Source organism: Saccopteryx bilineata, chromosome 1, assembly GCF_036850765.1.
Source record: "Saccopteryx bilineata isolate mSacBil1 chromosome 1, mSacBil1_pri_phased_curated, whole genome shotgun sequence".
Lineage (NCBI taxonomy): Eukaryota > Metazoa > Chordata > Mammalia > Chiroptera > Emballonuridae > Saccopteryx > Saccopteryx bilineata.
In genome coordinates this window covers 227541792-227554030 of record NC_089490.1, presented here as the reverse complement: position 1 = coordinate 227554030, position 12239 = coordinate 227541792, and the positions used below count along the sequence as shown (strand labels likewise).

Genomic DNA, 12239 nt, shown 5'->3' with positions numbered 1-12239 from the left:
CGTTCCTGTATTTATTTCATCACTAAGAGACTCAGAAGACAAAGATTTCTTAGATATAAGATATCAATATATGTGAGCTTTGGAAGATGACACAATAATTTCTACCAAATTTTTCATTTACTATTTAGTCAAAAAAAATTGACAGGGTACCTACTATTTGCCAAGAATCTTTGTAGAGAATAAGGCCACCAGATAGACCAGCCAGACATGATATCAGCCTTCAGAAAGTGTATTGAGATAAAAATAATAGAATGACAGATAGCAAAGTATCACTTAAAAAAATAAATTAGAGTACAAAATTTTAGAGGCTTAATAAGAGTAATTAATGAAATACAAAAAAAAGTTCTCTGTAATCACAGTATAATTAAGAGAAATTCATACTACTTTGTCAAATCAAGCGATCTTTTTTTATTTTACAATAGTTACTCAGTCTGTCTTTGTCTCTCATATCTTTGACATTTTTAAAAATACAAGACAGTTATTTTGTAAAATGTTCATCAATTCGGGGTGGTCTGTTACCTCCTCATGGTTAGATTCAGCTCACGCAGTATTGCAGGAATACCACAGAAGTGACATATCCTTCTTAGTACATCATATCTAGAGGTACATAAGGCCAGCCTGTCCCATTTCTGGAGATATTAACTTTGATCATTTATTTAAAGTGGTATCTGCTACCTTTAGGGGCTTTCAGACCATATTTGCATCTCATATTTTCACTCACTGGTTTTAACATCCATTGATAATTTCTGACTGAATTATTAGTGTATTATTTGTTGATGGTGACTTTCAAACTCCACAATTCCTTCTAAATTTATTGAATGATGTTCTACTATAAGGAAGAGATTTTTCTTCTCCACCATTTATTTATTAATTTGTTTCTATCAGTAGGACTCATGGATTCCTATTTTATTTAATGGAGCGTAATCTGTTACTATTGTCATTTATTGTGACATTCAGTTATACCAGATTTGGCCATTGGCATTCTTCATTTTGTTCTTAATTTGTAATGATTTTCCCCCCAGGTTTTTGCAATGAGTATATATCACTTATGTACTTAAGGGAGCAAAAACTTTTTTTTTTTTTTTTTTTACAGAGACAGAGAGTCAGAGAGAGGCATAGACAGGGACAGACAGACAGGAACGGAGAGATGAGAAGCATCAATCATTAGTTTTTCATTGCGCGTTGCAACACCTTAGTTGTTCATTGATTGATTGCTTTCTCATATGCGCCTTGACCGCGGGCCTTCAGCAGACTGAGTAACCCCTTGCTTGAGCCAGTAACCTTGGGTCCAAGCTGGTGAGCTTTTTGCTCAAACCAGATGAGCCCGCACTCAAACTGGCGACCTCAGGGTCTCGAACCTGGATCCTCGGCAACCCAGTCTGACGCTCTATCCACTGCACCACCACCTGGTCAGGCCAAAAACTACTTTTTAAAAATGGAAATCAGTGGGTCTGGTGCAAATTCTTGTGTGACATGAAAGTTCTTAGGGTAACCTAATAAAATATTTTGATTATTAAAAATGACTTCCAGCCCTGGCCAGATGGCTCAGTGGTAGAGCATTGGCCTGGCGTGCAGCAGTCCCGGCTTCAATTTCTGGCCAGGGCACACAGGAGAAGCGCCCATCTGCTTCTCCACCCCTCCCCCTTTTCTTCCTCTCTGTCTCTCTCTTCCCCTCCCACAGCCAAGGCTCTATGGCCTCTGCCTCAGGCGCTAGAATGCCTCTGGTTGCAATAGAGCAACGCCCCAGATGGGCAGAGCATCGCCCCCTAGTGGGCATACCGGGTGGATCCTGGTCGGGTGCATGCGGAAGTCTGTCTGACTGCCTCCCTGTTTCCAACTTCAGGAAAAAAAAAAGACTTCTGCCTGAGTAGGTGGTGGCACAGTAGACCCAGGTTTGAAACCCCAAGGTCGCTGGCTTGAGCGCAGGTTCACCAGCTTGAGCACAGGGTCCCTGGCTTGAGCGTGGGATCATAGATATGACTCCATGATCGCTGGCTTGAGCCCAAAGGTAGCTGGCTTGAAGCCCAAGGTCACTGGCTTGAGCAAGGGGTCACTCACTCTGCTATAGTCCCCTAGTCAATGCACATATGAGAAAGCAATCATTGAACAACTAAGGTGCTGCAACTATGAGTTGATGCTTCTCATCTCTCTCCCTTCCTATTTCTCTGTCCCTATTTGTCCCTCTGTCTCGCTCTCTGTCTCTGTCACACACACAAAAAAAATTACTTCTAAGGTCCCTTAAAACATTGAAATACTCTGATTCTTAGAATATGTTGTTTTGGTTTATTTTTTCCCTCATGTCCATGAGTGCGTGCGTGGTCTCTCTCTCTCTCTCTCTCTCTCTCTCTCTCTCTCTCTCGTCCTTTTTTTTTTATCATATCCTCCATACCCCCTCATGTTGATTTGGTTTAACTTTTTCATATCACTTTATAATTTTTTTTATTTTGCAGATTTAACAGTCCAACTGTGACAATAGACCCTGAGTTTAGGCTGTGGTTAAGCTCAAAAGCAGACACTTCTTTTCCAATTCCTATTCTTCAAAAGAGTTTAAAGGTAAGGACAAAGTATAACAGATTTTAATATCTACTGAGGAGCAATGTTTGAATGCAAATCGGCTTGCATTCATAATTCTGAATTAAGAGAGCAACACTAATTCTAGCATGCTAAATTTCTGCTCTGTGCTCTCAGCCCTGTACTGCAGACCAGGAAGCATGCTTAGTGGTAGACAAGATCCCTCCCTTCGAGGGGTCCACGATTTAAATGTTTGTTGTCTCAAATAAGGACGGCTAGGCTCCCACCTGTTATAAACCAGAATACAGCATTTGTGCCCTTTTCTTGCCCCTTCTCATCTGCTCTCTGCTTTCCCTGTTCCACAGTTCACTGCTGATTCTCTGGAAAGGATCTGGCAAAAAGCAGGTTGAAACTATTTAGTAAAAAGTCCTAGTTAATGTTTATCTGTGACTTCTACTCATCTCCATCACTGAGTTTGAGTAAATTCTACAAATTGGTCAATTCCGTTAAACAACTGTCCGGCTAACCAAAAGTTGGAGTCCTAACAGCAAAGAAAACATTTTTAATGTGGTTGTGATTAATACATACCTAAAACTTTATGGGATTTTTTATATACCATGGTCTATCTATGCAGATATAATTTTTCCTATAAGAGCACCTATAAATAAGGAAAGCACTAAGCACCCCATAGAAAATGGACAAAGGACACAAAAAGTCAATAAATATATGAAAAAATAAAAATTCAGCCTCTTAGTATCAAAGAAATATAAATCAAAACAATGAGATCATCTCTTTGCTAGCCCGTCAAGTTGGCAAAGCCTAGAGGCCAAGTTCCCAGGGAAGGTTTGCTAACATTCCAGAGTGAGTCTCTCTCTGTCTCTGTCAGCCATCCTATGTAAGCTCCCAATTTTCTCATTGGAGTTTCTCTCCTGTCCTCCAAACCCCACTGGACACACACAAGGTACAGCTGGCTCCCACTGTGTTGCCCTGTGGAGCAGCCAGAGCTGCTCCATGAATAAGTAATTAGTCTGATCCCTAATCCAGAAATGTCATGTTCCTGCCCACACACATCCATGTATCATATATATACATAGCCACACATTTACATTCATAATACATAGCCACACAATTTGTATGTATGTACACACATATATCTGTATATGTCTGTATTTATATATCTAAGTATATGTGTGTATGTGCAAACCATGCAAGTAAGGGGATATTTCCGACCCTCACAGTTTCAGACTTAACAGCCACACTCTCAGAAGAGCCCCCAACAGCTTCTCTCCCTGCTTCCTTTCCTTCCATCCTCACTTTAGTTGTCCTAGTTAAGAAGTCTACCAAAGGGATTTTTAATACCAGCAAAATAATTTAGAAACACGCCATGTTCATTGTTTTTCGTTTTAACATCAGTGAGGACTAAACGCTTCCATTGGTTCCGTCAGTTTTCCCATGAGTCGACATCCCCACGTCCGCCACCTGGGGGAACCTTAGTTGTCTATTTTCTGAAGTGTTGTGCTTCCAGAACTCTACACTTAGAGCAAATGGGAGTGCTTTTAATGACAATGTTACACTTCTCGGTTTAAGATGTGAATTAAACAATAGGAAACCTGGCACAATCCTTTTACTGAAGCTTTCAAATGGAAAAAGAGCAACAGATTTTTGATCTGCTGCTGAATCTTGCAGAGTTAACATTCTTAGCTAGTTCTTCCGCAGGAGCTATAGGAGATTCGAGAGCCTCCCCGGGCCCAGTGCCTGCGTCTGTCCTCACATGCTGTTTTCGCTCCTGTCTCTTTGAAAGATTGCAGTGGAAGAGCCCACAGGGTTGAAAAGTAATTTACTCCAGATGTTTGGATATAGCGGGAGTGGACAGGTAACGCAGGAAATATTTGAGAACACTGACTGTGGACCATGGTGGAAGAAGCTTCTGTTCAGCTTATGTTTCTTCAATGCACTGGTCAATGAAAGGAAAAAATATGGAATATTGGGCTGGAATATCGATTATGAATTTAGTTCTTCAGACTTCGAGGTAAGTGGAGTGTCTTCAAAATAAACAATAACCACAAATATATAACAATACAGGACGAAGCGAGCACCTTTTTCCTGGAGGTAGAGAACAAACCCTGTAACTAGGCGGAAAAAGTTAATGTTGAAAAGAATGGACTTTGAAGCCAAGTATTCTAGAATCAAATTACAGCTCCACTACCTACAGCTGGTCAAGTATTTAATCTTTTGGGCAAGCTAATTCACCTCACTGGGTCTTCTTGTCCTTGGCCGAAAAAGCAGAGTGGGGCAGGGGAGGGCAATAGCCAGTACATACTTTAAAGGGCATTATAAGAGGCAGACTAATTCCTATGGGTAAAGCACTGAGAACGGTGCCTGAGATATCTAAATCACTATGGGAATGTTGTTATTTTTGCTTATTCACTTATAATGAGAGCGATTACACTGACCCATTGTGGTGGGGGGCAAAGGTTGCTTAATGGTCTTTATTATTCACGGTATAGAATCTTCTCCTTGTGCTTAACATAGGAGGTGTTTCCTTTTTCTTTCTTCTTTTGGGAGGGATGCATATTGCTACTGCAAACACGTGTGGCATGTGATGGCACCTGCTTCAGCTGTTCACAGGTTGAACTTACAGTGGTGGTCCCACTGCAGACCCCCGCCTGAGAAAGTCCTGATTCTGCTTCTGGGTCTCCCCACTGGACCCACCTCTGATGGGTACCCTTCCATCCCTAATTGACCTTCATCTCGTACAGGCTTGGAGTTTTCTTGTTTTGTTTTGTTTTGAGGGGTTTTGGTTGCTTTGGTTTGGAGCCTGGGGCTCCAGGATGATGTAATGTGCTTTATCCTCGAGCAAAAGGGGAGGCTTGTAACGAGAGGAGGGTTCGTACAGATGATTTCACTGAGTTTTCAGCAAACAGCGAGGGCAGCTCTAGGGAGGGACATTTCAGCCGGGTCACCTGGAGCCCCCCTCCTGGGGCGGGGCTCCTGGAAAAAAGCCACAATGGGAGATGGGGACGGGGCATCAGTTTTTCAGGTGAATGGTAAACGGTGCTCCCTGGGGACAAGATGTGCGACCGCAGAGAAAGCAGATCACGGCCAATCGTGACCCGGGGTCCTCCCAGCCGGAGCTGCAGGGGGGCCAAGCATGGGTGGTAGTGTAGCCTGTGGACTCTATTCCAGAAAACAATAATTATTAAGTAGTTCAATGTTTGCTTAACAACAAAGAACTAATAGCTAAAAATGTATATCTCATATTTTTATTCCTCTGGCTATTTCCATATATTTTTAAAGAGAAAATACATTTAGCTGCTTGAGAGTTTTTGATTTTATGTTGAAACATCAGTGTAAGCTAAAAACACACACTGTGATAGTAAACCCGAGTGGATTCTCTAAAGGTAGCCATAAAGGTGTTGGAGAACGCTCTGACCACACAGCCCACTGTCCCATGGCAAATGCTCCGCTACCAGATCGGGGAGGTGACTTACGGAGGCCGGGTGACTGATATGTGGGACCAGCGGTGTCTGAACACCCTTCTCTACAAATTTTGTAATCCTGACGTGCTGCAGTATGACTTCAGCTTCTCTTGGGAGGAGGTAAGAAAGGAATATTTTTTCTTACATGACTTGATTCTTTTTTTTTTTTTTTTTTTTTTTTTTTTTTTTTTTTTTTTTTTACAGAGACAGAGCGAGAGTCAGAGAGGGAGAGATAGATACAGACAGGAACACAGAGAGATGAGAAGAATCAATCATCAGTTTTTCATTGTGGCACTTTAGTTGTTCATTGATTGCTTTCTCATATGTGCCTTGACCCTGGGGGGCTACAGCAGACCTTGGATCCAACCAAGCTGGTGAGCTTTGCTCAAACCAGATGAGCCCACGCTAAAGCTGGCGATCTCCGGGTCTTGAACCTGGGTCCTCCACATCCCAGTCCGACGCTCTATCCACTGCGCCACCGCCCTGTCAGGCGTGACTTGATTCTTTTTAACAAAATACTGCTGAAGTATTTAAAACATGTACTTAATTCAATTTTAATGTTCACTTTTAGTGGCTTTTATCAACATTCAATATTTCAAAATCAATTGACCATTCCTCCATTAATTATTCTTTTGTCTATCCAGCCAACCACTGTCTTCACAGAGCCTTTAACCAATCAGTACTGTTACAGTTCTAGTACTAGTTATAGCTCATGAACAGGAAGATATAGGTGAATGGGGAATGAGGGTCCCGGGGGACAAGCTGGCACACAGGAAGGACAAGCTCTCTTTTTTCCCCATTAAATAGCTTTCAATTTTTCTTTACTGATTTTATAACTGGAAGTTTGTACCTTTTGACCACATGAATGTAAGATCATTCTCACATTCACCCTAGCCTTAAACTATTTTTCTTTTTCTCTCTTCCCAACGGGAACGTGATACATGCTTACAATTCAGCAGTACTTTACAACACTGTGGTCCCAGATGTAGCTCTTGACAGAAGTGCTGAAACTATACCATCTACAAATAAGGAGAGCCTTCTATGTAAAATTTCCTGGGGAAATATTGTCTTCATGCATTACTGAATGTAGATAACAAATTTCCAGGCCTCCCAACCAGTGCCGGAGTCTGCCAGCATAGAGGATTGCATATACATCATCCAGTCCTTACCTGACGACGACCTTCCTGAGCAGTTAGGGCTGCACCCTGAGGCTACAAGGAGCTGCAGGGAGACTTGGGGCCTGACTTTTATTGATAATCTCATTGCTCTACAACCGAGAACTACCCCCACCAGCCTCATGATCAGGTAAGACTCACTATTGTTAAATTTGAGAAATTATTATTAGACACCATTAAAATGTTCATGACAAGAGATATGATATAGGAAAATATAATCTAAAAATATAGAACCTAAATTCTCCAAATGACACAGAAGCCAGAACAGTGGTGCCTTGACACACGAGCACTTTAAATCATGAGCAACTTGACAGTCACTCGCAAGATTTTTTGCTTTAAGTCACGAGCAGATATTTGAATCACAAGCTTCCACTACCCTCCACTAGATAGCCTGCCGAACGTTCTGAAAGGGAGGAAGAAACAAACTTCCATGGAAAGGTTTTTGTTGAAATGGCCTCTAAGTGAAAGTGAGGAAAGTGTGGCGAAAAAGCCAAAAGTCAGCTAAGAAAATGATGATTGTTGGGCAAATGAGTTTGCAAAATTTGTATTTTCTGAGTTTGCTCACTTTTATTGTTAAAAGTGGTGCTGGGCAGCTGTCTGTGAAATTGCTAATTACCTTCCTGCTTGGGAAGGGCCATTGTTATGCTAACATCTCCTCCCCCTCTGCCAGCATCTTCACCTGACCTTGAAGGTAAGTACACTTCATAAACCAGTTTATTTATTTACATTCTCTCTTATTATGTGTGTATATAATATACATATATATATATATGTATTTGTTATTTATAAAATACATTTTTTTATTTAAAAGCACATAAAACAAAAACACCATGTGGTTTTTGGGGGCTGGAATGGATTAATTATGTTCCCAATAATTTAAATGGGGAAATTCAATTTGACACACAAGCAAATTGAGTCACGAGCTCAGCTATGAAACGAATTAAACTCATGTGTCAAGGTACCACTGTATATACACACGTGCACACACACACATACACATACACACATATAATTACCAAGCACGTAGCGAGTAATTGAATTGTATCTGGAAAGTTGTATTTTTAAACTGAATTAAATGCAATGTCATATTTACTTCTGTGGGCTGGGGAAATAACCCTCATAGCAAGTCAGAGGACAGTGGGGTCTAAAGGAGAGGACACTGCCCTGAGCTCCCTGTGTTAATTAACACCTGTGGGCTCTGTGTCCCTGGTCACATTGCCTCGGCACCCTTGTCCTGCTTGTCCATGCCGGGGACAGCATCTATCCACCTAGCGAGCCTGTTGTGAGGTTTCCACTCTATGCCACATGCAACCCAAGTTCTCAGGCCCCTCAAGCTGTGATTATAAAATAAGCTTTGTTATTGCCAGAACTACATGCCTTAAACCCTCAACACCGCCGAAGGGGTCACCCCACATCCCCTCCCATCTGAAGCCGCCTTGTGTGAATCCCCCTGTGTAACCCTACTTTAATGTCAAAAACAAAGCATGACAGTGACGTAAGGACACACATTGCTTCCTGTGAGCTTCTGAGAGACAGCGCCATTGAACTGAATATGTCGCCGGAGCCTCCGGTGCTCACGCACTCTGAGGGTGATGTTCGCCTGGCTGTGTGCAAGCTGGGGGGCTTGTGGAACAGCCGGTCCTGACAAGTATACAGAGTAACGGAGAGAAGGACCGCCTCAGGGATGTGTCCCGTCCCCTACTTCTCCACTAGCTGTTCAGGGAGGTCCTGGCACCTCCCTGTACCCCGGCTTCCTCACCTTTATTTACAATGACTCCGAAGAGTTCCCCCAACATCTGTGGTTCGTGGCTTTGCTTAGTATCCCAGCCTCACCCTGACTCGGGCACACTGTCCTGTCACCACCCACCGCGTGAGCGGCCAGGGACCCTTGGTGTAAACACAGAGAGTCTGACACCTAGCTGCATAACCTAGAAAGCGAGCTCAGCATGCTGTCCATCTCTGTCTGTCTGGACACCTCCTCTTTTTCAAGTCAGTCTTGCTATTTCTGTTATGCAGATGAATAAAGAAATCTGAGGAAAAGTTTAAAAGGGCATATTTCCTTGCAAATGTCCAAAGTGCACTGAACACTTCTGTCATCTATAAAATAACACGAGCTCCCTGGTCCTTCTGTGGGCTGTGCTGCCCCTTGGTGGGGCCTAAGTAGGGCCCTCCTGGACAGACAGACAGGCCTCCTCTTCTTCCCCCCTCCCTTGCAGTAAGGAGCAGAGCAGTGACGAGCTGGTGATGGAAATTCTGTCTGACACCCTGAAGCGGCTGCCCCTGAGTGTGGAAAGAGAATGCACCAGCACTCAGAACACCTTGAAGGGCATCATGTCCGGCCCCATTTGGGAGTCTCTTTGTAAAGGCCTACAAGGTAAGCATGGGGCCCAGCCTCCTCTGCTTCCCTGACCTCAGGCATCAGGAGGAATGTGAGTAGAGACCCGATGAAAGATACCAAAGGAGTAAAGAGGCCAGGATGAGAAAACAATGACTTGGTAGCTTTATTTTGGTTTGGGGGGGCTTTTGGAGGTAGGGTGGGTGATGGCCCCAAGACTAAGAATGAAGATATAGTCATTGTAGCGACAGAAAGAAGCAGCTCTGCTTGAGAGGTTCCAAAGAGCTGGTAGGTCCCCGTTCCCCTTGCCTCCCTGCCTTCTGGAACAGCATCTGGGCGGCGAGGGTGACAGGGACCCTGACGGAGACCTGGATTCCGAGGAGCTGAGGATGGGACCAGGCCTGGAGGAGACAGCAAGCCTGGGTGTCCAGAGTCGCCCAGGCTCAGCTCTAAGGGGCTGCAGCGTTGGACTGCAGCGTTGGACTGAGGCAATTTGCTCAGTTAAATGTTCAGCATTCCTATTTTAACACTTTTAAACAAAAGATTCACATTGGAAACAAACGTTGAGCAATAGTGTACCCAGAACACTGTGGTTTGACTAGCACAGTGATCAGCAAGTCCAGCCCACTGTTTCTGTGCAGCCTGCAAGCTGAAATGGTTTCTACCTTTTTAGAATGGGTGGGGGGTTGGAGGGAGAAAGAATATTTTGTGATAAATACTAGAAAAAAATCAAATTTGAGCCCCCACATGTCAAGCTGTGTTAGAATACGCCATGCCTCTTGGTTTGCATACCATCTGTGTCTGAGCCTACATTTTACACAGTGGGAGGGGAGGGCTGGGCCCGCAGAGCCGGAAATACTAACTGGCCTTTTGCAGAAACTGGTTTTCAATCCCTGGTCTGGACAAATGAAATACATTTAACTTCCAAATCCTATATCTTTGCATTTTATCTGAAAGGTACCATAACTTTATCTCTTTCTCTGTAATCCAGGCTACGATCCCCTTATCCATTGTGTCTTGTTAATCTTTTTGAACAAAGAAATTGAACGGTTTGATAAGTTATTATTTGTTATACATGAATCTTTGAAAGATCTTCAGCTCGCTATAAAAGGAGAGATCATCCTTACCCAAGAATTGGAGGACACATACAACTCTTTCCTTAACACCCGAGTGCCAGCCTTGTGGCAGGTGAGCAGTTCTCATTTCTTGTATTTACTTGCTTGGTTGAAGTAAAGATCCCAGCTGCAGAGACGGAGTAAGTTAACTATGTACACACACGCGATGAAATATTGTGTATCCATTAGAATGCTGGCATACTTTTGGTGTGAGTCTATATTAATAAAATCTCTTAGATGGCAATCTGGCAATTCAACTTAAATAAATGTATCTAAGAGGTATGTATCACAGGACTGTTTATAATAGCATAAAGCTGAAATAAGAGTATTAATAGATAACTGAGTAAATTATGATACTGGTATACTGAAAAGATCTCTAAGATATATTGTTAAATTTTTGTTTGTTTGGTTTCAGAAAATTATGTCATTGTTAGAGATTACAAAACAGACACTGATATAACACACATGCTTGTATATGCACGTATGTGCACAGAAAAAGGCGTATGTACTTTAGGTTCAGGAAATTCAAATTAGAGTTTTGGGAGAGCCAGCAAGCAGGTTGACAGCCCCCTCACACACACACCTCGCCCCCAGGAGCACAGCAGCGACAAGTCCACAAGGAGAGGAGCCTTAGGTAGGGCTTGGGTGGTGCCCAGCGCCAAGATAAATCCAAAGCTCAGGTCAACCCCAAGTTCAGCTGGCTGCTGGGTACAGTGACATGGGGGAGAAGGGAGAAGGTCCTTTGTACAGGGAGCTGGTGACTATAAACATTTCTCTTGTAAAGTAGGAGGTGGGGTTGAGGTGGGTACTGGCTGCAAAATTCTGGCCTCTCTCGCTCCTGTTGACCCAGCAACCAATTGCTTCTATAGGCCACAAAAAAAAAAAAAATCTAAGAAACTTTACATGCCTGTCTCTCCATCCTAACAGAAATACGCCTACAATTCCTGCAAACCCCTGAGTTCCTGGGTTAACGATCTCATCCAGCGACTGAACTTCTTCAATACCTGGGCCAAAATGGCTTACACCGCGATACACCATCGGTACGGATGAGAGCCAGTGAACGCTTCTCCCTGGTTTCTGCTTGGAGCTCAACGTTCACAGCCTCATTATCTGTGGTTGGCCTTGTCTGGTTCCCACAGCAACATGTGAATTAAGCAAGGGGGAGGGATTGTTATCTTCAGTATAGGATGGGAAATGGAGGCCTGAGAAGTTGAGCGTCCATCTAGATCAGGGGTCTCAAACTCAACTCAGCATGTGGGCCGCAGAGCTAGATCACAGCCGTTCGGCGGGCCGCACTAGGTCTACAAAAGGCAACTGTTACGCAACACTTTTCTCACTGCAGTTGAAAACAAAAAAAAATCAGTACAACAAGCACAATCGTACATGCAGTTTTACTCAGTGTCACAAAACGACCAGAAACTGTAGTTCGCATCACAACTGCTGTTAACTAAGCTAATATCTAGCTAGGATGCTAGAGAAATGAAAAATACAAGTAGGCCCCTAGGCTTACTTAATTTTATCCAAAATATTTTGAACTTCGTGGATTAGTTTGCGGGCCGCACAAAATTGTTCGGCGGGCTTGAGACCCCTGATCTAGATACACCCAGAACCTGGTACATTTCTC

General features: G+C 43.2%; 1 protein-coding gene across 1 annotated transcript in view; it reads left to right on the top strand.

Moving 5' to 3' along the window:
* Positions 1–12239, top strand: part of DNAH14 (dynein axonemal heavy chain 14) — a 207252-nt gene that overhangs the window by 188848 nt on the left and 6165 nt on the right. Inside the window, exons 75-81 of the mRNA XM_066252726.1 lie at positions 2451–2553; positions 4313–4540; positions 5913–6110; positions 7096–7295; positions 9382–9539; positions 10492–10688; positions 11543–11655. Coding sequence (XP_066108823.1) covers positions 2451–2553; positions 4313–4540; positions 5913–6110; positions 7096–7295; positions 9382–9539; positions 10492–10688; positions 11543–11655 — 1197 coding nt within the window. The remainder of the gene's footprint in view (positions 1–2450; positions 2554–4312; positions 4541–5912; positions 6111–7095; positions 7296–9381; positions 9540–10491; positions 10689–11542; positions 11656–12239) is intronic.